Here is a 26,856-nt window from a genome sequence, read left to right on the forward strand (position 1 = left end):
CTTTTATTTGTTTAATGACCATTCATGTTATGACTTTCTTAATTAATATAATTTGAGGTATTTCAGACTCATGATTGTTTTCTTTTATTTATATAAATAATTTAGATTTTTTCCCCTTTTGGCTTTGGTTAGGTAATTGGTAACACTTGAGTTGTCAAACTCAGCAGTGGTTGAAATTGGCAGATTCTAATTGATCTAGATCGCTCTAAAGTTAGTCTTCCCACAGGGATTGACTAGGACTTGAGGATCAAGCTAATTAGTCCACTTGACCTTCCCTTGTTTAATAAAGGATAACTAAGTGGGATTAAAACCCAATTATCATCACACCTGATAAGGATAACTAGGATAGGAATCCCGATTCTAATACCTTGCCAAGAGTTTATTTTATCATTACTATTTTATTTTTCTTATCATTTAACATACTTGTTCCTTACTTTGAAAACTCCCAATTTACAAGACTCATAACCAATAATAAGAACATACCTCCCGGCAATTCCTTAAGAAGGCGACCCGAGGTTTAAATACTTCGGTTATCAATTTTATCAGGGGTTTGTTACTTGTGACAATCAAAATGTTTGTAAGAAAGGTTGATTGCTTGGTTTAGAAACTATACTTGCAACGAGAATTTATTATAACTTCTAGACCACCAATATTCAGTTCTTCAGAAGACCTCATGGGACGTCTCTCAAACAAGAAGGAGTTCCCTATTGAGGACCTAAAGGAATCTGAGGCTCATATAGAGACCATAGAGATTTCATTAAACCTTCTTCTGCCATTCATGAGCTCTGAAGACTATTCTTCCTCTGAAGAGGATGAAGATGTAACTGGAGAGCAAGTTGCTCAATATCTAGGAGCCATCATGAAACTGAATGCCAAGTTGTTTGGTAATGAGACTTGGGAAGGTGAACCTCCCTTGCTCATTAGTGAACTAGATACTTGGGTTCAGCAAACTCTACCTCAAAAGAGACAAGATCCTGGTAAATTCTTAATACCATGTTTCATGGGAACCATGACCTTTGAGAAGGCTCTGTGTGACCTAGGGTCAAGCATAAATCTTATGCCACTCTCTGTAATAGAGAAGCTGGGGATAATTGAGGTACACCCTGCCACATTCTCATTAGAGATGGCAGACGGATCACAAAGACAAGCTTATGGATTAGTAGAGGACGTGTTAGTGAAGGTTAAAGGCCTCTACATCCCTGCTGATTTCATAATCTTAGACACTAGGAAGGAGGAGGATGAATGCATCATCCTTGGAAGACCATTCCTAGCCACAGCAAGAGCTGTGATTGATGTTGACAGAGGAGAGCTAGTCCTTCAAATAAATGGGGACTACCTTGTGTTTAAAGCTCAAGGATCTTCTTTTGCAACCATGGAGAGGAAGCATGAAAAGTTTCTCTCAATACAGAGTCAAACAAAGCCCCCATAATCAAACTCTAAGTTTGGTGTTGGGAGACCACAACCAAACTCTAAGTTTGGTGTTGGGAGTCTACAATATTGACCTGATCACCTGTGAGGCTCCATGAGAGCCCACTGTCAAGCTAGTGATATTAAAGAAGCGCTTATTGGGAGGCAACCTAATTTTTATTTATCTAATTCTATTTTTATTTTTATTGTTCTTTTATGTTTTATTAGGTTCATGATCATGTAGAGTCACAAAACAAATACTAAAATTAAAAACAGAATCAAAAACAGCAGAAGAAACAGCACACCTTGGAGGAAGGGCTTATTGGCGTTTAAATGTCAGTAAGGAGCATCTGACTGGCGTTCAACGCCAGAACAGAGCATGAATCTGGTGTTCAACGCTAGAAACATGCAGCAATCTGGCGTTTAAACGCCAGGATTGCATACTGAGAAAAGCTGGCGTTCAACACCAGAAACATGTTGCAGACTGGTGTTGAACGCCCAAAACAAGCATAGAACTGGCGTTTAACGCCAGAAATAAGCATCAACTTGGCGTTTAACGCCAAGAATGCATGCAGAGGGCGTTTTACACGCCTCATTGGTGCAGGGATGTAAATCCTTGACACCTCAGGATCTGTGGATCCCACAGGATCATCTCAGGATCTGTGGACTTCACAGGATCCCCACCTACCTCAACTTACCTTCTCTCTTCTTCACACAATCCAATAACACTCTTTTCCAAACACCCTTCACCAATCAACTCAATCTTTCTTCCCAATTACCCTTTCACCATTCACATCCATCCACTTTTCCCCATAAACCCCACCTACTTTCAAAATTCAAAATCTATTTCCCACCCAAACCCACCTTAAATGGCCGAACCTACTCTCTCTCCCTTCACTATATAAACCCCTCTATCCTTCTTCATTTTCACACACCACAACCCTCTCTTCTTCACCTTAGCCGAAACCACACACCTCTCCCTCTCCTCCATATTTTCTTCTTCTTCTTCTTCTTCTTCTTCTATTCTTTCTTCTTTTTGCTCGAGGGCGAGCAATATTCTAAGTTTGGTGTGGTAAAAGCATAGCTTTTTTTTTTGTTTTTCCATAACCACCTATGGCACCTAAGGCCGGAGAAACCTCTAGAAAAGGGAAAGGGAAGACAAAAGCTTCCACCTCCGAGTCATGAGAGATAGAAAGATTCATCTCAAAAGCCCATCAAGACCACTTCTATGAAGTTGTGGCCAAGAAGAAGGTGATCCCTGAGGTCCCTTTCAAGCTCAAGAAAAATGAGTATCTGGAGATCCGACATGAGATCCACCCCATTCAACAAGTCAGAATCCTAATGGTTCAAGAGTTCTATGCCAATGCATGGATCACTAGGAACCATGATCAAAGTATAAACCCGAATCCAAAGAATTATCTTACAATGGTTTGGGGGAAATACTTAGATTTCAGTCCGGAAAATGTAAGGTTGGTGTTCAACTTGCCTATGATGCAAGAAAATGCACGCCCCTACACTAGAAAGGTCAACTTTGATCAAAGGTTGGACCAAGTCTTTATGGACATATGTGTGGAAAGAGCTCAATGGAAAAGAGACTCAAAAGGCAAGTCGGTTCAATTAAGAAGACTGGACCTAAATCCTGTGGCTAGAGGATGGTTGGAGTTCATCCAACGCTCCATCATTCCCACTAGCAACCGATCCGAAGTTACTGTAGATCGGGCCATCATAATCCATAGCATCATGATTGGAGAGGAAGTAGAAGTTCATGAAGTCATCTCCCTTGAATTCTACAAAATAGCCGAAAATCCCTCTACCTTGGCAAGGCTAGCTTTTCCTCATCTCAATTGCTATCTATGCTACTCGGTTAGAATTGTTATAGATGGAGACATCCTCATTAAAGAGGACAAGCCCATCACTAAGAAGAGGATAGAGCAAACAAGAGAGCCCACTCATGGATCCCAAGAGACGCATGAGGAAGCTCATCAACAAGAAATCCCTGAGATGCCTCAAGGGATGCATTTTCCTCCAAACAACTATTGGGAACAACTCAACACTTCTCTAGAAGACTTGAGTTATAACATGGACCAACTAAGGGTGGAACACTAAGAGCACTCCATCATTCTCCATGAGATTAGAGAAGATCAAAGAGCAATGAGGGAGGAGCAACAAAGGCAAGGAAGAGACATAGAAGAGCTCAAGGACATCATTGGTCCTTTAAGAAGAAGATGCCACCATCACTAAGGTGGGCTCATTCCTTGTTCTTATTTCTCTGTTTTTCGGTTTTTATGCTATGTGTTTGTCTATGTTTGTGTGTTTGTTACATGATCATTAGTGTCTAGTGTCTATGTCTTAAGGCTATGAATAATTCCATGAATCCTTCACCTTTCTTAAATGAAAAATGTTTCTAATACAAAATAACAAGAAGTACATGAGTTTCGAATTCATCATTGAAATTAGTTTAATTATATTGATGTGGTGACAATACTTTTTGTTTTCTGAATGAATGCTTGAAATAGTGCATATTTTTTATCTTGTTGTTTATGAATGTTAAAATTGTTGGCTCTTGAAAGAATGATGAATAAGAGAAATGTTATTGATAATCTGAAAAATCATAAAATTGATCCTTGAAGTAAGAAAAAGCAGTGAAGAACAAAGCTTGCGAAAAAAATAAAAAAAAGGGTGGCGAAAAAAAAGAAAAAGAAAAAGCAAGCAGAAAAAGCCAATAGCCCTTAAAACCAAAAGGCAAGGGTAAAAAGGATCCAAGGCTTTGAGCATCAATGGATAGGAGGGCCCAAGGAAACAAAATCCAGGCCTAAGCGGCTAAATCAAGCTGTCCCTAACCATGTGCTTGTGGCATGCAGGCCCAAGTGAAAAGCTTGAGACTGAGTGGTTAAAGTCATGATCCAAAGTAAAAAGAGTGTGCTTAAGAGCTCTGGACACCTCTAACTGGGGACTTTAGCAAAGTTGAGTCATAATCTGAAAAGGTTCACCAGTCATGTGTCTGTGGCATTTATGTATCCGGTGGTAATACTGGAAAACAAAGTGCTTAGGGCCACGGCCAAGACTCATAAAAGTAGCTGTGCTCAAGAATCAACATACTTAACTAGGAGAATCAATAACACTATCTGAAATTCTAAGTTCTTATGGATGCCAATCATTCTAAACTTCAAAGGAAAAAGTGAGATGCCAAAACTGTTCAGAAGAAAAAAGCTACAAGTCCCGCTCATCTGATTAGAACTAATCTTCATTGATATTTTGAGATTTATAGTATATTATCTTCTTTTTATCTTAATTGATTATTAGTTGCTTAGGGACAAGCAACAATTTAAGTTTGATGTTGTGATGAGCGGATAATTTATACGCTTTTTGGCATTGTTTTTAGGTAGTTTCTAGTAGGATCTAGCTACTTTTAGGGATGTTTTCATTAGTTTTTATGTAAAATTCACATTTCTGGACTTTACTATGAGTTTGTGTGTTTTTCTATAATTTTAGGTATTTTCTGGCTGAAATTGAGGGACCTGAGCAAAACTATGATAGAAAGCTGACAAAGGACTGCTGATGCTGTTGGATTCTGACCTCCCTACACTCGAAATGAATTTTTTGGAGCTATAGAACTCCAAATGGTGCGCTCTCAACAGCGTTGGAAAGTAGACATCCATAACTTTCCAGCAATATATAATAGTCCATACTTTATTCGAATCAAGACGACGCAAACTGGCGTTCAACACCAGTTCTGTGCTGCATTCTGGAGTAAAATGCCAGAAACACGTCACAAACCAAAGTTAAACGCTAAACAGACGTTACAACTTGGCGTTTAACTCCAAAAGAAGCCTCTGTACGTGTAAAGCTCAAGCTCAGCACAAGCACAAACCAAAGTGGGCCTCGGAAGTGGATTTCTGCATTTAGACTTATTTCTATAAACCCTAGTAACTAGTCTAGTATAAATAGGACATTTTACTATTGTATTAGACATCTTTGGATTATTTTTGGATTACTGATGTGTGAGCATCTTATCTATCTCTTCCTAGTGAATTTGCATCTAAATTGTTGAGTTTAATTTAGAATTAATTATATTTTAGCCACTATGGATGCTATTTTGAGTTTTGTGCAATTTTATTCATTTTAGGTAGCATTCGGATGGATTTGATGAAGTTTCTCCAGAGAAAAAGAAGAAACCAAAGGGATGACCAGTGAAGACTGACGCGGACGCATGGCTCACGCGACCGCGCGAAATGGAGAAATTGCAATGACGCGATCGCGTGCCTGACGCGAACGCGTGGACTAGAATCCGCACAAATGACGCGAGCGCATGGACGACGCGGACGCGTCACATGCGCAATCTGCAATAATACAGAAAATGCTGGTTTTGATTTCTGGGCTGTTTTTGACCCAGTTTCCAGCCCAGAAAATACAGATTATTAGAAGCTGCAGAATGGACAAATCAAGTGGTCCCCACCCATCAACTAAAGATCTATTAATTAATTCGAATTTAAATTCAAATCTTATCTTTTAGGAAAAGATATTAATTTTTAATTTTAGATTTCAAACCTATTAGGATTAGTAATAAATAGGAACTTTGTACATTTAGACAGATACGATATTGTTACCAGAACCCTTATTTTTCTTCTCTGAACCATGAGCAACTAATCCTTCATTGTTAAGGTTAGGAGCTCTGTCTATTTTCATGGATTGATTGTTTGATCTTTTTAATTTAATTCATGTCTTAATTTATATTTCAATAATTGTTTTCGTTCTTTATTCTATGAACATTGGGTGGAACAGAAGTGTTCATACCCTGGGTCGAGTTACCCGACCCGGGATGATTGGCGATAAAAGCGACTGACCTCCTTAGGTCCGACTAGCCGACCTCTTCTCAAAGAGCTCGGCCAAATCGACAGGAGAGCCCAGTAAAGGGCCCAAACAGAGGAACACGACCCAAATCCTAGGGCAACCCAAGCCTATAGAGATAAAGGCGGTTCCATTGAAGATACGCTGACCTCAACTCAAAGATAAAGATAAGATAAGATAACTAATTTATCTTATCCAAAAAGGTCACATCTCATCATTATAAATATGCTAGAGCACCCAGGTATAACTCATACTCTGATTCTACATAAAACCTGCTTAATACCCTTGCTAACTTAAGCATCGGAGTCTCTTGCAGATACCCCCCACCCTTCGGTGACAGAGGATCAGCAGCACCATCAGTCCAACAAGTCGGACGTACCAGCTCCGGCTGTCATCCACCTGCCGGACACACCAGCTACGACCAGTACGAAAGATCTCATCCGAGATCGACCTCCAGTTTCAGGTAACCCTCGGAACAAGAAGTATGACCTATGTTCTAATTGAGTTCTCGTAAAACTCGAAAAAGCTCTTTACTTGAACAACAGCTTGAAAATATATTATACTGAATTTTTAATTGTTTGTATTTAAAGGGATATGTGACATATAATCCCCTAATTTGTGGATAATTATGATTCTTTTTGCATATAAACTAGAAATTGATCATCACCCTCTAATTGGAATTAATTGACCAAGGAATTGGTAATTAATAAATTTTAGAGGAGACTAGGAAGGTCTAAGGAATTAGGGTCTAGTCACATATAGTTTGCCATGAAATTAAATCTTGCATGATTAAATTAATTAGTAATAAAAGTTAATCCAGAAATTAGATAACTCTGAAACCTTAACTGTTTTCTCCATATTTTATTCCCAATTTATTTAATTGTCTATACTTTTGATATTCTGAATTCGAACTTAAACCTTTTGAACATCTCAAAACCAATTTCTGCTTGCCTAACTAAGCTTATCACTCAAGAATCATTGCTTGATCCATCAATCCTCATGGGATCGACCCTTACTCACGTAAGGTATTACTTGGTATGACCCGGTGCATTTGCCGGTTAGTAGTGTGGGTTATAAAATACCGCACCAATTACCTATGATCCTTTGATCACGTTTATGGGGGCTGGCCATTCGGCCATGCCTGGACCATCACTTATGTATTTTCAATGGTGGAGTTTTTACACACGATAGATTAAGGGTGTGGAGCTCTGCTGTACCTCGAGTTTCATTGCAATTACTACTATTTTCTATTCAATTCAGCTTATTCTTATTGTAAGATATTCGTTGCACTTCAACATGATGAATGTGATTATCTGTGACACTCATTATCATTCTCACCTATGAACGCGTGACTGACAACCACTTTCGTTCTACCTTAGAACGAGCGTGTATCTCTTGGATTCCTTAATCAGAATATTCGTGGTATAAGCTAGAATTATTAGCGACCATTCTTGAGAATCCAAAAAGTCTAAACCTTGTCTGTGGTATTCCGAGTAGGATTCAGGGATTGAATGACTGTGATGAGCTTCAAACTCGCAATTGCTGGGCGTGATGACAAATGCAAAAGAATCAATGGATTCTATTCCAACATGATCGAGAACCGACAGATGATTAGCCATGCTGTGACAGAGCATTTGGACCTTTTTTCACTGAGAGAATGGGATGTAGCCATTGACAACGGCAATGCCCTACATACAGCTTGCCATGGAAAGGAGTATGAAGGATTGAAAGTAAGAAAGCAGTATGTTGCAGAGATTCAACAGGGACAAAGCATCTCCATACACTTATCTGAAATTTCTGCCAATGATTTACATAAGTATTTCTATATTTATTTTATGCTTTATTTATTATTAATTTCGAAAACCATTATAACCATTTGAATCCGCCTAACTGAGATTTACAAGATGACCATAGCTTGCTTCATACCAACAATCTCCGTGGGATCGACCCTTACTCACGTAAGGTATTACTTGGACGACCCAGTGTACTTGCTGGTTAGTTGTGCGGAGTTGTGACAAAGTGTGGTTCACGTTTGAGAGCAACAAGTCATTAGAGCCATTGTTGATCATCACAATTTCGTGCACCACTAACTTGGTGCAAAGTGTTTTGGGAAGATTATGATGCAGGGAATCAAAATCAAAAGGACGATGAAACTACACAAAATCATGAAAATGGAAATTCTGGACAAGCTGAACTAGAAACTGCAGCTGCTAAAAATTTAAGAGTCAATTCTGTTTTGTCTCATGAATCTGAAAGAGATCCTAAAACCAGCAGTACCCAGAATCCCTTGGTAACTAAATTTGCCTCAAAGTCCACCAGACCTCGTGAATAGAGATTTTTGAATAATTATCCTGAGGAATTTGTCATTGGGGACGTCTCTCATGGGGTGAAAACTCGGTCATCAACTAGAAAGGCAAATGAAGGAACAAACATTGCTCTTCTCTCACAAATGGAGCCTCAAAATGTTAAGGAATCCCTTAGTGACCCTTCTTGGGTAAAAGCAATGGAAGATTATCTTCTAGAATTTGAGAAGAACCAAGTGTGGACATTGGTTCCTAGGCCGAACGGAAAGAAAGTGACCGGCACCAAGTGGATTTTTTGGAACAAGCTAGGAGAAGATGGTAGTATTGCAAGAAACAAAGCAAGGCTAGTGGCACAAGGATATGACCAAGAAGAATGAATAGACTTTGATGAATCCTTTACCCATGTTGCCCGAATGGAAGCCATAAGACTCCTTTTAGCTTATGCTGCATTTTGTGATTTTAAATTATATCAAATGGATGTGAAATGTGCATTTTTAAATGGTGTGATAGATAGAGAAGTGTATGTGGAGCAGCCACCTAGTTTTGAAAATAAAGAGCATTCTAACCATATTTTCAAATTATCAAAAGCTCTCTATGGCTTAAGACAAGCTCCTAGAGCTTGGTATGAGAGACTTAGCTCTTTTCTTTTGAAAATGGTTTTCAAAGTGGCACCACAAACACAACTCTATTTATCAAGAATTCTAATGATTCTTTTATTCTAGTCCAAATATATGTTGATGACATTATTTTTGGATCAGCCAATGAATCCCTTTATTCTGAATTTGGGAAACTCATGACAAGTGAATTTGACATGAGTATGATGGGTGAACTTAATTTTTTCTTTGGGCTGCAAATTAAACAAACTGAAAATGGTATTTTTATTCATCAAGAAAAGTATGCCAAGGAACTAGTTAAGAAATTTGGTATGGAAAATGCCAAACCCATGGGAACTCCCATGCACCCTAGTTCAAAATTAGACAAGGGAGAAACTGAGAAAGATGTATATGAGACTAGGTATAGAGGAATGATTGGCTTTCTTATGTACTTAACTTCCTCTAGATCCGATATTGTGCAAAGAAATGTGTTCAAGATTCCAATCCAAACCAAAAGAGTCACATCTTTCTGCAGTTAAGAGGATCATTAGATATGTTCATGGCACATCCAATTTTGGTCTTTGGTATCCTAAGATTGATGATTTTTCTGCAGTTGGTTATTGTGATGTAGATTTTGCCGGTGATAGAATTGATAGAAGGAGCACTTCAGGCTTATGTTGCTTCTTTGGAAAGTTCTTGAATGTTTGGTCAAGTAAGAAGCAGCCAACAGTGGCTTTATCCACTGCAGAGGCTGAGTATATAGCTGCTTCTTCTTGTTGTTCTCAGCTTATGTGGTTAAAAACACATCTTGCTCATTACAAGTTAAATGCTGAAAATATTCCCTTGTTGTGTGATAATATGAGTGCCATTAATATTTCTAAAAATCCAGTTTTGCACTCTAGAACTAAGCATATTGAAGTGAAATTTCACTCAATAAGAGAACATCTTCAAAAGGGGAATATTAGCATTCAATTTGTTAAATCAGAGGAGCAATTAGCATATATTTTCACAAAGCCACTAGCTGAGGACGGATTCTGCATGCTTAGGACTAGTCTAGAAATTTTAAGTTATGATTCTTTGTTTGAAAGTTGCTGATATATTTGTTGGAGTTTTTGTCTCATAAACAGGTATGAGACAATTCTAGGCATGTGAAGAACGTTCCCTTCTATCAGCGTGATCTGGGCTTATTGCAAGTAAAAATTGATCTAGGCCAACCTCAAAAATCATATCTGGAGTGGTCCAATGTGTTTCTTTAAATCCAACCATCTCTAGGCCCAATATGGATGCTACATTTTTTTGTAGCTTGTTTTTGTTGGCTTGTGTGTTTAAGCTTTCTTTTTGTCCAAAAAGATTTTCATTTTGATTTAATTTTCTAGTCCACAAGGGTTTTCAAAATTTAAAATTAATTTCCTGTTTTTTTAATCAAATAAAATCTTTTTCTTTATGATGTCAAGTCCCTTCAAGTCAAATCAGTGGTGATGCAGTTTCATGGTTTGAGAAACTTTCTTTTGGGTACGGTTACTGTTTCGAGGGTTACCTGAAACTGGAGGTCGATCTCGGACGAGATATTCTGTGCTGGTTGGAGCAGTTGTGTCCGACTTGTTGGACTTGGTGGTAGTGCTGATCCTTCGTCCCCGAAGGGTGGGGGGTACCAGCAAGGGACTCCGATGCTTAAGTTAGCAAGGGTATTAAGCAGGTATTGAATAGAATCAGAGTATGAGTTATACCTGGGTGCTCCAGTGTATTTATAATGGTGAGATGTGACCTTCTTTGGATAAGATAAGTTAGTTATCTTATCTTATCTTATCTTTTGTCGAGGTCAGCTTATCTTCCATGGAACCGCCCTTATCTCTATAGGCTTGGGCTGCCTTTGGATCGGGGTCGTATTCCTTGAGTTGGGCCCTTCTTTGGACTTTCCTGTCGATTTGGCAGAGTTCTTTACGAAGAAGTCGGTCCGCTTGACCTAAAGAGGTCGGTCGCTTTGTTACTGAACATCCCGGCTCGGACAGCTCGACCCAGGGTATGAACAGTTACCAACACTCCTTCTCTTCCCTCCATCACTCCTCTTCAAACCCTTCGGTTTCTCCCCACTACCTTTACTGCTTCTCTTCCTTCAAAACTCAGAAACCAACCAAATGGGGAAGAAAGTTATTCCACAAAGGCCACAGCGTAAAAAGATTCATAAGCTACCAGCAAAACCAAGGCCCTCAACCCGTTCTTAGGAACGAACATTCACTCTGTCTCCCATTCCTCCTACATCACCTCCTCGGTGTGATCCAATGGCACGCACTAAAAATCCTTCTAGGTTTCCTTCTTCAGCCAAGTCAACGCCTCCACCACCGAAGGAACCTCCATCCAAACTTGGGTTGTCGAAGCCTAGTTCTTCAAAAGGGAAACAGCTAGCCACGACTGAACCCCCATCTGAGCCCACTCAACCAAAGACAAGGTCTGTTCCCTTGCGTTCTCAGAGAGGTAAAACTCGAGACACTCTTAAAGCTGTTAGAGAACCAGACATTGGCTCATATTTGTGAACATGTTTCCTTGATTGAATGCATTACACCCACTCACAAAGTCCTAGGATATGAATGTGCTCAATTACACCGTATTGTTAACCACATCATACTTCCTCAAAGTGGTTCATATCAAAGGATTTCTTACACTGACACTCTTGTTTTATATGCCCTGCTCACCAAAACAGAAATTTCATTTGCTTATTTGATGGTTAGATACATGTTTGACTCTGTTAGAAGTGAGAAACACAAAGCCCTTCCTTATGGCATGTTTCTAACTTGCATTTTTGAGTATTTTGGTGTTGACTTATCCAATGAGGATTATAAAAATAGACATTCATATCTAAAGGGAGGTGGTGCAGTGAAACAGCAAAAAGGACCTACTCGATCTGAGAGGGTGGTCTTAGATGATGAAGATGATGACTTTGTCCCTGAGGAATCTCCTCCTCCTTCTACCGAGGGTACTTCCATCTCCACTAGTAAAAAATTTGCTCTGCTGAATATTGTCAAAGATATAGTCTAGGAGTTTATCTCCCAATCCAATCACATGATTGCAATGAGTAAAGAGCAAAGGAAGCTAGCAAGCAAGCATAAGAATTTCCTCCGGATGTCAAGAGATAGAGTGGCTGTGTTCATGACTTTCATTGATAACCTTCAAAAGGATGAAGATCCTGCCACTGATGCTGATGAGGAAGTTGATTCGGAGGGAAATTATTCCGATGCCTAGACTTGTCTCATGAAACTGCTGCTGTCTGCTTTCTTTTTGTCTCATGAAAATTGCTTTTGTTATTTTTGAACTATTTTTTGATACTTTGGATGACTGTAATGCCTTAACAACTGTCGCACTTACTTTCACTTAATCTGTTATTTTGAACTGTGTTCTAACACCTTCTTACAGGTTTTAAGGTGCTGTTTTATTGGTCTTGCTTATTGTCCGTCCTTGATGACAAAAGGGAGAGCAATAGCATGAGTAGTGAATTTGTTGGATGAACATTAACTACTGCTACCGAATTTCATTGTGCATTTTGATTGTAGCTGATGTGATCATTTTTTGTGAAATAAATTCGATACATGCTGCTGTGAAGGCTTGATAAGGTTGTGATTAGGCTAATTTAACAAGCTTTGTTGTTTTATCATGCTTTGGTTAAACTTATTGTTGTGTTTTGTTGCTGACATGACATGCTCAATACTAGGCTGAATATGTGTTGCTGGTTATGTAGTATCCCTAAGTCAAGTTGCTTCATGTATAGCTTTTTATTGTACTCCCCATAAGTACAATGTAAACAGGAACAAAAAAAGGGAGAGCATAAATCTAGGGGGAGCTACTCTTGAAAAGGAAAGGAGGAACAACATAAAAGCAAGTAACATCATTCAAAGGAGAGTTTCTAAACCTTACTCAAATTCATTTCCTTTTGATCATTGTTTAAATTATGTTTGTCATCAAGGGGGAGATTGTTGAGTTAAGAAATTAATTAAATTAATTAATGATGACAAACATTATTTTATTAGACAAATTATCTAATAAATGTTAATTATTTGTGATTAAGTGTTGCAGGCTAAAATGTATTGTTGTAACAGCCCAATATAAAAGCAAGCAGCCCAAGTGGATGAAAACTAGAAACAGAACTGGTGGACTATAATGCAAACAAAGCCCAAAAGGAACAAAGCAAGAAATCAGATGGGCCAAAGACATCTAACGGGCTAAACTTGAGTGATAACCAACCCAAGCCCGATTTGGTGGGTTGGTGAAGCACACTGCTCAAGGGTTGACCTTGGAAGAGCAGCCCAGCAACATGCAAGGAGATAAAAAGAAGTTTAGTATTCATTCAGAAGCCAAGGAGAGAGAACCAGAGTTTGGTGAGTTGTGTTCTGAGAAGAGTTCCCTGATGAAGTTCCTCTACTTGGATAGCGCTATCTTTCAAAGAAGCATTTCGCCAAAAATGAAGAACTGAATCAAAGACATGCAAATCTATTTTATCACATAGCAAAGAGGTTGTTGAAGAGTCAATCTCCTTCATGTTTTACAGATTGTAATTTATTTTTCAATGTTTATCTTTCTGTAATTTTTTGAGTGAAAAGGCATATTGAGAGAGTTCAAGTAAAAGTCAATGAGTGAAACACTTGAGAGAAAAGCCTAGAGTTATTTTCAGATTTCTTTAGGTAAGTTTGTGTCTTGTATCCAGTACCAGTGAGGTACCCCTTTCTTAGTTGGGTAAGCACTAAAAGTGAAGAGTTAGGTATTAGCATAGCCAATGTCAAGTTAGGTTAGAACTTGAGAGTGAAAGGATTGTGTCAATCCTGTGAAATTGGTGTATGTAATACTTTTAACTATAGTGGAAATTCCTCCATTGTTGTAAAGGAGACTGGACGTAGATTGCATAGCACAAGACAACCGAACCAGGATACATGATGGTGTTAGATTTTCTCTTCTCTGCTCTGTCCTGTTTTCTGATATTCATGAGACAAAATGAAATTGTCTTATAAATTTTCCACTGCTTAGTTCAAACAGTTCAGACAGCAAGTTTGGTTTAAAAGGGTTAACTCATTAAGTTAAAAGAAGGTCATAGATTCAACCCCCTTCTTTAAGTCTTCTACAACTTTCATTAGGGAACCTAATCAGGCTATAAATCAAGAAATTAAATATACACTTAACAAAGATGATATACAAAATCTGTCCGAATATATTTATCATATATTCTAACACTTACTTTTACCCAAAATCAATTTTATAAAATCACTTTTATTCAAACTTCAGTTTGACAAACCACAATCCAAACACACGCTAATGATATATATTTGGTTTACATTTGATAGAAAATAAATTCTGATTTTTTTATTTACTTATTAACAAGAGTGAGCGAGAATCCATGAGATAAACCATGAAACAAGCAAGCTTATTAGCTTATATATATATATATAAGATCGAATACAGGTCTTTAATTAAACTCCATGATGGATAAAAATTATGAAGGCTTGTGGTATATCATATATGCCTTTCCTCGAATGCATAATGTGCCTTGCTTGAATAGTTGAATGCATTTTATTTATTTATATAGCTTAATCTTTGCTTGAATGTTCAAACATAGATAGATGCTCTTAATTAAAATTATGATGAACTATTCTTTTTATTCAATTAATGTTGATTTTTGTTTTGGCTCCAAAAGATTGGCAATTATTATACCATATGGTGTGAAGATTGAAGATGAAATGAGAGTGAAACACATTGAAACTAGGGTTGTTAGGGTCAAAGTCAAACCATGTTAGTGAATCCCTTTGAACTTGGTGACTCTCATATCCGGGATATGGCTTATCACACCCATCTCAATGATAATGCCACATGCGATACTCATGTTCTTTACACCACCGTTTCCACTCTTTTATACAAGGTAATTCAATTCACTTCCTTTCATGATCAGAGTTTACTCATCTTCATAAATCGTTACATGATTTGATATGTTTGACTAACTGCTTAACATAATTTGTGTTTAACATCTTAATTATTATTTTCACTAGCCCCACTTATAAAGAAATTAGGGGATAATCTAATACATTATTATCTTAATTGTTACTTAGTTTAATCTTTGAATCACAGAATAGGTTGCCAGAAACAGGATCTAGCAGTTTCCAACCAGGATTTCATACCCTGAAGCTGATTTCTACTCAGGTTATTATGCATAACTGGACAACTTTCGAAAAACAGTTGTTATCCTTGTTCAAAAATGATCTAGAGGGGTGATTTGTTTTTTGAGTTTTGAGTGCAGATGATAAATGCAACAAGCGGTGTGCAATATGTGCACCAAACAACAATGTGGATTCTAGAACAACTCAAGAATTACTCGTGGGACGCGAAGGCACTGCTGACGTTAGCTGCATTTGCCTTCGAAATTCACAGGATTGAATCACTGGAATCTCCATGGACAAATGAAGTCCAAAGCAGGTGGAAGGTCCCTCCTATTGCCACAAATTTAGTGGCTTGGGTAATGGAAGCACTTGAACATATCTGGGAATGGTTAAAACTTTCATCTATTGGTTACAACACAGAAGATGTGCCTTCTTTGTCAGATGCCTTCAATGAGATCCCCCTTCTTGTCTACTGGATACTCGCTTCCCTTGTCGCGTCCGTTGCCAACATTATTGCTTCCTCGTAACCAATTCCCTTCTATTCACAACAATGGCTTTCAGACGTTCTTTAGAATTAATCATGTCATATAACTGCAGTGGTTATTTATTTTGTTTCAGGGATTATCAGTTATCAGATTTTATTGACAGGCTTTCTTCTATTGATAACAATCTGAAGGAACATCTGAGCTTGATCAAACAGGAAATAGGTTATGGCTTGGTGCTTTCCTCCGAATCAAAATATATAATGAAGTCGAGATTGAGTTTCGTTTAGATTAATAATGAGGTTTAGATCACCTGTTTCTGCAGATGGCTTTGAAGATTACTTGCGACGTAAGGAAATGTTTTCCCAAACTAAAGATGGTGTAAGTATGTTGAGGAATTTGTGCGAACCTACGCCTGAATTTCCAAGAGTTCAAGTGTATGATGGCAACACCAAGACCAAGAAAGTGAGCAAGAAACCAAATTATAACCTTATATCATGTCTAATGAAGTGTTTGAATAATTAGTTTGAATAACTAAGCTAATCATTGTGTCCTTGAAGCAGGGTTTTGAAGTCTTCAAGCAGAAACATGTGTTATTGTACTTTTCGGAGTTTAACTCGATTGATAGTGAGATTTTGTTTTTAAATTATATCCATGTTAGACTCGAGGAAAATCCAAAAGAAGTAATAAAAGGTTTTAAGAAAGAGGATTTCAAGATTCTGTGGATTCCCATTGTTGATAACATGGATGACAGCGCAAAGATCAAGCTCAGATTCGAAACCTTGAAGAGTTACATCAGATGCTATGCAGTGGAGCACTTCTCCAAGTTACCAGGCATAAGATTAATCAGAGAGAAATTAAATTACACTGGTAAACCCATTATGCCAGTGTTGACACCCAAAGGTGACATAATTAATGAAGATGCCAAGGACTTGATCTTTCAGTGGGGGATTGAAGCATTCCCTTTCCGGAAATTCGACGGCGAAGACCTCAGTCTGAAATGGAAGTGGTTCTGGGATGTACTAAAGAAATTAAGTCTTGGAATTCAGGTAAGAAAAATTTGAAATATAAATTCACACAAAATTGCATTCTGCATTTCAACCTTGTGTTAACAGAGATAAATGTGTTACATTTGATTCAAGCTGGAGGGAGGCAAATACATCTTCATCTACCAAGGAAAAAACAGAGAATGGAATCAGAAATTGGCATTTGAATTGGATAAGATAAAGGCGCATGAAACAATCAAGAGGGCAGACTGTGTAATCGAGCACTATCAACTGGGGAAGAATGATCATGGTGCCATTTCTAGTTTCTGGAAAGAGATAGAAATCAAGAAAGAAACCAAGAAAGCAAGCAAGTTGCATGAAGTCTTGGACTATAAAATCCAAGACAAAATGGAGAGCTTGCTTCGCCTCAAAAATGACCCACAAGGATGGGTGATTTTGAGCAAAGGGTCAAATGTGAAGGTTCTGGGTGGCATGAAACCTATGTTTGAAACAATGATGAATTTTGAAACATGGAAAGACAAAGTGCTTCAAATAGAAGGCTTTGACATAGCTTTGAAAGAGTACTATGATGCTCAAGCTGAAGATGATGCTGCAGAAGAAGTAAAGCCAACACCACCTAATGGAAAAATGCCTATCATCAGAGAACCACCTAATGGAGAAAAGCCACAACACACTATCTTCATAAAACCACCTAAAGGAGATAAGTCGATTTGCGATCGAATTTGCAGTGGCATAAAAGATTTTTTCCATCATTGTTGTGCTTGTGCGACAGATTGAATTCTCCAAACAGTTATTGCTTGACATACAACTAGTTCTTGTGTATTCATCATGAAAACTGTATACACATTTAATACACAATAGTTTTATCATGCAAATTGCATGACAGAGGCTACTTTGCTCTCTTTCTTGCTAAAGTATCTAAAGAACAATATACAAAGCGAAAATATTTCATAGCACGAAAATAATTAGCAGACAAACCAAATTTTAAAGTGCTTTAATACAATACACAAAGCGAGCAAGCAACAAACAAATTCAAGCCCCAGGAGAAAAATGAAAGCCACTAATTAAAGTGCTTTACACATAAATCTAGAAACACTATATGATTCTAGGTTCATCTGATCTTTTGAAGAAAAGTATGAAGAACCCAAATGGTCTAGGTGTAAATCTAATGAACGGAAAAATAATTGCATTCACTAAGTTCATAACAAAGGTGAAAAAAGATTCCCCTCCAAAACTCATTTGCAACACTTGCCTGAAGACAAAGAAGAACGACAATCCGACAATAATAGCCGCAATACCAACAGGAGAAGATCCCAAAACAGCAAATGTTCCTGTTCCAAATGCTACAATCATTGTTGCTATAGCCACCAATGTGAAGGAGAATGCCACTTCAGAGAAGTAATAGTCCAACCACTTAGCTTTGTTTAGCGGCGAAAAGAGATGTATGAAAGCTGCAGAAGCAGCCATAACTAAAGATATGGTGTTGGATACAATGAATGCTTTGAAAGAAGGTTTATGTCCTAATATAGGACTACCCTTATGATCACCATCTTGTTCTGTACCTCCGGGTAAGGTAAATGCAGCTGCAAATGTCACTGTTGCAATTAGAGTGGCCACTATAAGATGTGATTCCTTTGCTTCTTTCGTGAATTCTAACTTTTTGGTACCCTTTCCTAGTCTATCCCTTTCATCTAAATGTTGACTTCCTATACCTCCAGCTTTTTCTAATTGCATTATCAACCTCTGCATTTGGGTAGAAAAATGTTAACTACCTTATACATAATAATCAAATTAGTCCCTCAGTTTTAATCAAATTTGATTGTTATCTCAAACATATAAACTCCTTCAATCTTTAACCTTTTCTGAATTCCAAATATGTTTATCCTTATTTATACAAAAATAATGTCTAATTTAAATGAGAAAATCTTTTGACTTACTTTTTTGGTCAATACTCTATCAGCATCCTCAGCAATAGCATAAGCAACATCAAGGGCCGTTTGGTCATTCTTGTTCAAAGCAACTCTGTCCACTCGGTTATGATATACCAACTCCCTACTCTGAATCCGAGAACTTGCAAGGTGATGGAGAGGTGTATCTCCATAAATATCCTTCTCATTATAAAGGTGACTCAGCGACAACTTTCTCATTATTTTAGCAACTATATGTGAAGATCCTCCTTTCACAGCATAATGAAGAACGTTCCAACCTTTGTTGTCTACTATTTCTGAACAACCTTGGTAGTGTTTTACAAATGTGTCCACGATTTCCTCGTGCCCAAAATATGCTGCAATGTGAAAGGCAGTTCTACCTTCCTTATCTTGCATGTATGCTGTGTCTGTGTTCCTATCTTCATTGAGCAATAATGTTGTCAAATCTGTGTTTCCATCTTTTACTGCATAATGAAGAGGAATCCAACCCTTTTTTCCATCCGCATGTTTGATGGCGCTTCTTACATGTTCGTTCTTCATAAGGTCTTTTACCATTCCTAGAAGATTACATCGTTTATATAATTTTCAGTTAAAATATATATTATCTTCAAAAAGTTATGTTTGAGGACAAGAAGATGCAATACCTATGTCACTGTTAATCACAGCTGCGTGCAATGCTGTTCGATCGTTGGGGCCTTCATATGCTGGTGATTCCACTTTCACTAATATCTTATCCACAATTCTCTTATATTTTCTCTCTGAAGCTATATAGAGCGGTGTTTCATTCTCATTGTTAGCAACATTATTAATAGATTTATCAAGATTCAACAATATGTCCACTACTTCAATGTGGTTATGGCGCACTGCCTCATGCAATGCAGTGTCACCAGTCTTGGATTTTGCTCTCATAAGCTCTTTCTCTGCTCTTCTCCCAGCTTCAATGTCATCATGAAAACTCTTGGCACTCTCTATCAACAATTTTGTTACGGCCGAATGTCCGTACCTATGATAAATCAGATACATGAAACTTAACTATTAAACTGCTGACTTAATTATTTACTAAATTAAAACTAGTCAAGAAAGTTATTATAGAAAAGTATGCAAAGTCTAGTTTCCAATGCAATTGTCGTGCATTTATCAAAATAAAAAGTTTAAAACCTTCTCCTAATAGTAATCTTAACTTGTGTCCTTAGGTTGCGTTTGGAATGCACATTATAGATAGGTTGGTACCTTGCTGCCAGATGAAGTGGAGTTTCTCCCTTGGCGTTGGCGATTAGAACCTGGCCTCCACATTTATCCAGAACCTTCTTCACAAAATCTTCGGAAACAGTTGATCTTTCGCATCTTTTGTTTAGAAGAGAAAACAACGGTTGGGGTGGGGAAACAGTTTGAGTTGGTATAGTGATTGCAGATGTTAAGTGTAGATGAAGGATGCTGTTATTGTTTGGAGTGAGTAGATGCTCAATGTTTTGGACATGATTGAATGCATCGAAATTGCCTTCGATTGCAGCGTTGTATAAAGTACAATCAATACTCTTCCGCCTGCCACTTCCAGCCATAAGGCTGATGATGACAACTGAAACAATGCAAAGTTACCTCTGTTTTGGAGATTGGTTTCAAAGCTCAAATTAAATGTGACCAACTATTAATAATAAATAAGTAGTAGCATTTGTCTCATCATACACAAACTAGTCCAATCAAATATATACCTTGCTTTGGAGACAGGTTTTATAACAAAAGTGAGACGGATTCATAAGCAAATAGCTGTTTCTGTCACAAATTACATAATTAGTTCATTATTATATATTTTATAAGGTTATTTTAATCTCTCTTTTTCTATAGTATATTTACTTTAATATATTCTCTATATAATATATATGTGGTTTTAAGATGCCAATACAGCAAGTGTTATAACATTTCCTTTAGCTGTAACAACCATTACTTTTTTGTAATAACACTTAAAACATGGATGCTTTGGCTCTCAAGAATTTAGAGTCCATCCCCTAAAGCAAGGTATCAACTATGCACTACCTAGCAAAAATAAATTAAATAAATAAATAAAGCTTGGCACTCTCTAAGTAAGAAAGTTTCACTTCTAAAGTATTTTTTACATGATTCTCAATAACAAAGATCTAATTATCCAATGCACATAAGTCTTCAACTTATGTGGCCTTAAAAGTACTTAGTGGATAATCAAATGCTATAGCACTAATGTATGGTGTGAAGAATGCCACAAAATCTCACAATAACCATTGACAGCAAAGTGATAAAATTTTATTGTTTGATTAAAGTGAGGAACTCAAATTAACACAACCGAAGACCTAATTACAAAATTGAAAGCAGTTTAAAGACCCAATTGAAAGGAAAAATATAAAGACCTAATTGTAAATTTGGTAAATCTATAAAGACTAATAGAATAATTAAACCATATCAATATTTAACTATTATTTTTATACAAAGGCATTTTTATCCAAGTAATTTCCATTTCTATTCTTGAAGCAAAATCCAAGATTTATATTATATATAGATAATACAATAATACAATATAAACCAACAACTATGATTCAACCTATTTCAGAGACTCGAGAGCTACTTGATTAAAAGTTAGTAGAAGTAATATAGAAAAGTAAAGTATAAAATTTTAAGGCAGCAAAGTTAACAAAAAAAAGTGAAGAAACAAATCAAACCAAAATGCAAAATTCGATAATGTGGTCATTTTTTAAAGAAAAAAACCAGAGAGAAAAATAATTCATTATTACCAGAAAAGAAAAACGTTAAGAATATGCTTACACATGAGTGGATGATAATGATGTAAACATTTACTGAAAATCTGAAGGCAACTGGGTATAAGTTATAACTGTATTATCTTTTTAACAGCCATCTTACATGTCATCATGATACATTTGCACTGGTTGAATTGTGCTACGATCATTTTATTTCCATCCAACTCAACACATACTGCTGCATCCCAACATATTTTTCTCTTTTTTGTAACATAGATCTTATCTATGGTTCAAATTTGATGACTCTTTTATTTATAAACGTGCATCTATTTCTTTACATATGAACCATTGATGGTTCACTGCTCAGTCTCATCAGGATAGGCTTCAAGAAACTCTCTTATTCTCAGCCTTTCGTCCTTTGTGAGATCAGGATTATCACCAGTCAATCTCTCCCTAAGCAATGCACCAACACTGCTGGGATCATGAAGGACCTGTTCATGGCGGAGAATGAATTATCTGAAAATCAAGAGGAAGCACTGTGCAAATTTCTAATGATTTAAAATATGCATTGTTACAATTTGAGCTCAAATCATAAAATATCATATTCTGGAAAATTGTTGTAATTCATACTTGAACAAATTCATGAGCAAAGATTCTAGTTTCTTTACTGAAAAGAAAAGCTACTTCCAATTCCTTGGATTCAAAGATGTGAAGAAAGAGTTAACAATCACTGAATTTCTCCCCTTTCTATTTTTGGTTAAAATAATGGAGGATGTTATAAGGAGCATAGCTCACCCAACACCAAATTTTCCATATGTTGGTCTAATGCCGGTTTTATAAGCAAGGTAGTTCAAACTTACGTCAAGAAAATTGTTGACATGGCCATCTTTGTTGGGAGAAGTTATAAGCTCATTCTTGTTGCATATCCATTTCCCATCAACTATATACTTGTATTCATAGTGCCCTTCCTGGAAAAAAGTTATAAGAAACTTGTTTCTTAAACAATTTTGCATATCACGAAACTAGCAAATGCATTAAAGAAAGATTGAATTCCGAAAACTAGAGTCGGCTAAATCTGCAAATTTGTTTCTATAAGTGCACTTACAGGCAATTCCCTCTTGAGAGACCACAAACCTTGCTTGTCATCAAAATCTAAGGGCATTCTCTGAAAATTTTTCAAAATTCATCATATCAGCATTGAGTGGAAAAATAAAGAGAGTTGGTGAAATCCAATAAGCATGAAGCTAGTAACTTTCTGGGGCCTTGACCAAAACTACTGTTAATATTTCTATTGCAGAAGAACTCAAACAAAAAAACGAATGAGAAAGCTCGATCAGATCAGCACCTGCCCCCATCCGATATCGAGTCCTGAAACTTCCACTGAAGAGCAATTACTGCCTTCCCATGATAAAGTGACAGACTTCTTACTGAGGCCTGTAAGCTTTGAATGCCATAAATAAATGATGGTTAGTAATATAAACAAAATAAAATCAGTATATATCTGCTTGATATTCACATGTTCTTGTTGATATAATGAGGGAATAAAGATAAGAAATAGTTACAGATAGTAACATATAATCTATTCTCTTTTAGTTTAATTGCTCCACGGGCATCTTTTACCATTAAAAGAAACTAATTGGATCCCTGATTCCCTGTTGCTAAAATTCCGTCAAGTCACTATTATAGGGTAGACTCGAATCAAAATTTATATATGTAGGGACCATAAAAATGTGGAATTTCTAAATTGACTCACAATGTCAGCAGTCGCACTTTTAATGGCATCCAGTTTCGGAAAGCATGGCCTTTTGCTCTGCAAATGACAAAGAGCCTCAAGAAAATGAGAATAATAGCCATTACACCGTTCGAATGAGAATTTTAAGACCTAGATTACAAGGATAATTATCAAATTATTTTAGAATGTGCAGCATTAAAAAGCATCAAGAGAAGTTACCAGGAGAAGTTTATAAGCCTCATTGAGTTTATAACCCTGAACCCAAAACATATATGCCAACTGAGACAAAAATAAACAGTTAATAAGTGACTAATGGAGATCAATCAACATATAATATGTTAAATGTACCTGAGCTAAAAATAAACAAATAAAGATGCATTTGGATTCATGCCAAAATGTTCGAGAAAAAAGGAAAATTGAAATCTACTTCATGGAAGTTTGAATTGGTTAATCCATTTTCCGTCATCCATAGTATAACTAACCACCTTTTGGATTTCCTTACTATTGATCCAATATAAAGTCATACCAAATTCAATAATATCAAAATTAATAGTGAATATATAGTCCCAAAAGCTCTATTATGCTTACATGAATTAGAGAATTAAACCTTTTGTGATAAAACAGCAAAAATATCAATTTTTAGGATTTCTTGTATAACCTTTATAAAAACAAGGCAAGCTAGAAGAGAATACATTAGGATGGTCTGCGCTATTGCCATACCAGCAAAAATCATTCTAGCAGTCAACAGCAAAAGTATACATGGTAAAGAAAAAGGTGGCCTAGAGCATGAGGCTTCCATTATTGTAAGGTGAGGCAGTCATATGTACACAACATTAGCCCCATAAGAGGAGAATCTGTTTCTCACAACTTGAACCAGGGATGGCCAGAGGCAACAAGCTTGGCACCCTACTGTAGCACTAAATTAAGTTTGATCTACAGGCTTTAAAAAATTACATAAAATTATGAAATCAAAAGTTTTACTATTATATGGTTTTTGGTTATTTATTTGATACTAACAAATTTAAGTGAGAACAACTAATGAAAGCATTCAGTTGGTGAGAAGTCACTTAATACATTCAGTGTCTTGTCTTTACTTTGATTAAATGGAAAGTAGTTCCTTTAGCATAAATCAGGCAAATACCTGGAGAGAGAAAATGCACACTAAAGACAAAATCAAGAGACATACCGCAACGGCTGGAGCTCTTCCAAGTCCAGCAGTGCAATGTATATATGTCACCCCTCCATTGGAATTTATTGCCTTGTATAATTTGCTAACTACAGCTGGGAGACGCATCCGTAAATCAAATGAATCAAAGTCTCTGCCACATCAAAATCAGATCATCGTTGAATGTTAAGAAGTGCAAGGCATACAAAGGCAAAGAAATGTATAATAGAGAGGGAATGATCAAAACCTACCAATAGTTAATAGTAAATTAAGAACAATAAAGCAAAGTGACATTACTAATTAAGAATAAATTAGTGCCTGATAAAAAATAGAAGCAGAGTTTGGCTTAGTGTTGCAAGAGAGCAGTCAAAAAGATCATAAATATTTGTAAAGTATATATTATCAACATCCAAGCAAACCATTCCCTTGTTTATATTTAAGTATTTAAAACAGAGTATGTGATTGTTAGGAAGATTATCATATGTGACAGTGACTACAGATTTTACCTTAATATTATTATGACGGCGGTAATGTCTTTGAGCTTAATTCTTTGCTATATGTTAAACTTTGTTACCCATGCAAGCCATGAATTGTTAGCACTAATCAGTAGAATATAGAATACAGCGAAGTACTGGATTTTTGTGAACGAAACATTCTAGCAACATTTTCAATGGATTTCTTAACATGCAACTTAACCTGAGTAGAAATAATTCAGGCCAATTTGAATTTATAATGGTCCCCTCTTAATGTTATCATTTAACCAGTATCATCCCATAACTGACCTTATCTGAGCACGCAAGTGCTGAATGTCACCGCACGCCTTGGCATATTCTCGTATGGCATTGATATCAACTCCAAAATATCTGAAATAGTGGTCAAGAAGCACAACAATTTTTCTTGTTTTCCCAATTTCCAAGTGGAAAAAGAAAGCCTTATAAATAAACTACTAAGGATACTCTAGGTCTGGATCTTGTTGCAAGCAAAATATAGTTTTCACTCCAATTTTCCGAAGTTTGTCAACATCTTCGGGAGTCTGGAATTTACAGATAAAATTAAAGAAGTCAGATGATCAAACTTGATTTCACAAAACTGTACCAGATTGCCACAAATCCACAACTGGAGGGGAAAAAATAAAATAAAAACCTGTAGGCATGATCCTACTATCAAGTCTGGACGGATGAAGTTGTAGTTCATTCCCAATTCATGCCTATATGTCAAAACTGTATAAAACTATGTCATAAAGGGTTTATGGTGTTAATACTCAAAGAATGGAAGAAACGGAAGGTCATTATAATGAAAGAGCCATCTATTGGATAATCCAAAGTCCAAACCATTAGCCGAAGGCAAATGCTGTATATATGGCTGTAAGAACTTATCTTAACAAATGACATGAAAGTTTATTTATGGTAACATGAAATCTTTTTACGCAACATCAAAGATGTAGCTTCAAAATAGAGACATGGTCTTCTAATTTCTTTTGATTAATCAAACCTATAAATACAAAGTAGCAGAATACAAACAGAGTGATGAAATATACCAGCACCCATGGCTTCTGTCATGTTGTTACTATATGTCTCAGACTTTTCCTCTTTCATATCAAAACTACTGGTCTCTGCACTTGGTATGGAACCAGAAGCAGACTGCAAAAGGAAATGCCAATCATGTTCTCTAGTGAAAAGAAAAGAAGATATGAAGCAACAAGGACACAAATTGCAGATACCAATACTCCTGTTTACATAAACAAACCAAAGGGAATGACACTTGGGTAAAAAATTGACATTCACTTTTTGAGTTTGAAGTACTTCTATTGCAGACACTCCTTTGTTTTCTTTATAATTTGTTTTTATTCCCACACGTGCACCAAAATGACAAAATGTATTCCCTCCATTCAAATGCTATCACTATCATTGATTTGGCCATTTTGGTATGTTTCAGAATATGCCGAGAAAATTCCATTGTCTTACTATTCTGTGTACTGGCTTCATAATTCAGCTTTGCAATACCACTATTGCGAAACTGCATAATTCCTATGCAAAGAATCCTCACATTATTATTACTATCTATAAGTTTCATAAGAGCTTATGAACTTATATATTTCTCGGAAAAGATAAAGTTACCTTAATTGCCATACTTCGATTCTGATGAGAACTCTTGCTGATTCCCTAAAACCAACCACGAAAACCACATTTTTCACATATAAATTAAACACATTAACAAAGAAAATGCAGTGTAAGTAAATAGGGCGAGACTGAGGTACCAGTGAAACAGAACAGAAAGGATGGTTCCTGTGGTGGCGCGTGGATACTTGTAAGGGCAAAACATAGGATCTACAAATGGGGGAAACAGACAGAAAAGAAAAGAAAAAGTTTAATTAAGAATCTCATTCGATTTGGATGCCATGGACAAAGAAAAAGCGTGCATTACAGTGAAAATATAAATTAAAATAAAGGATGAAGAAAGAATAACGAACCGCTGAAGATTCTGAAGACAGTTCATGTTTGCAGCAGAAACCTGAAACACTCTGAGTTGATAGTTAT

At 36.7% G+C, this 26,856-nt stretch overlaps 3 protein-coding genes across 5 annotated transcripts; 1 reads left to right on the top strand and 2 right to left on the bottom strand.

The window, feature by feature from the left end:
* The first annotated feature begins 14,837 nt into the window (after positions 1-14,837).
* On the top strand, positions 14,838-17,671 carry LOC107466723 (protein SIEVE ELEMENT OCCLUSION B-like). 3 transcript variants are annotated; one of them, XM_052254490.1, is made up of 7 exons: positions 14,838-15,047; positions 15,254-15,325; positions 15,423-15,805; positions 15,901-15,989; positions 16,090-16,229; positions 16,325-16,813; positions 16,907-17,671. In XM_052254490.1, the coding sequence occupies exons 1-7, from the start codon at positions 14,919-14,921 to the stop codon at positions 17,546-17,548; spliced, it is 1,944 nt and encodes a 647-aa protein (XP_052110450.1). In that variant the 5' UTR covers positions 14,838-14,918; the 3' UTR covers positions 17,549-17,671. The 3 variants fall into 3 exon arrangements, with proteins under 3 accessions (XP_052110450.1, XP_015941218.1, XP_052110451.1); XM_016085732.3 differs by having other exon boundaries at positions 16,328-16,813; XM_052254491.1 differs by having other exon boundaries at positions 15,259-15,325.
* A 97-nt stretch (positions 17,672-17,768) lies between these two features.
* On the bottom strand, positions 17,769-20,707 carry LOC107466724 (ankyrin repeat-containing protein At5g02620-like). Its single transcript, XM_016085734.3, has 4 exons — positions 19,930-20,707; positions 19,344-19,702; positions 18,709-19,256; positions 17,769-18,514 (listed from the first exon to the last, which is right to left on the bottom strand). The coding sequence occupies exons 1-4, from the start codon at positions 20,256-20,258 to the stop codon at positions 17,867-17,869; spliced, it is 1,884 nt and encodes a 627-aa protein (XP_015941220.1). The 5' UTR covers positions 20,259-20,707; the 3' UTR covers positions 17,769-17,866.
* Positions 20,708-21,434: 727 nt separating this feature from the next.
* On the bottom strand, positions 21,435-26,856 carry LOC107466706 (phosphoglucan phosphatase DSP4, amyloplastic). Its single transcript, XM_016085713.3, has 14 exons — positions 26,790-26,856; positions 26,577-26,646; positions 26,437-26,481; positions 25,857-25,959; positions 25,463-25,539; positions 25,276-25,352; positions 25,102-25,182; positions 24,341-24,473; positions 23,374-23,433; positions 23,176-23,232; positions 22,768-22,863; positions 22,528-22,587; positions 22,283-22,390; positions 21,435-21,913 (listed from the first exon to the last, which is right to left on the bottom strand). Exons 1-14 carry the CDS (start codon positions 26,813-26,815, stop codon positions 21,779-21,781), a joined length of 1,128 nt encoding a protein of 375 aa, XP_015941199.1. The 5' UTR covers positions 26,816-26,856; the 3' UTR covers positions 21,435-21,778.

The sequence above is a fragment of the Arachis duranensis genome, chromosome 9 (genome assembly GCF_000817695.3).
Source record: "Arachis duranensis cultivar V14167 chromosome 9, aradu.V14167.gnm2.J7QH, whole genome shotgun sequence".
In the NCBI taxonomy this organism is placed as follows: domain Eukaryota; kingdom Viridiplantae; phylum Streptophyta; class Magnoliopsida; order Fabales; family Fabaceae; genus Arachis; species Arachis duranensis.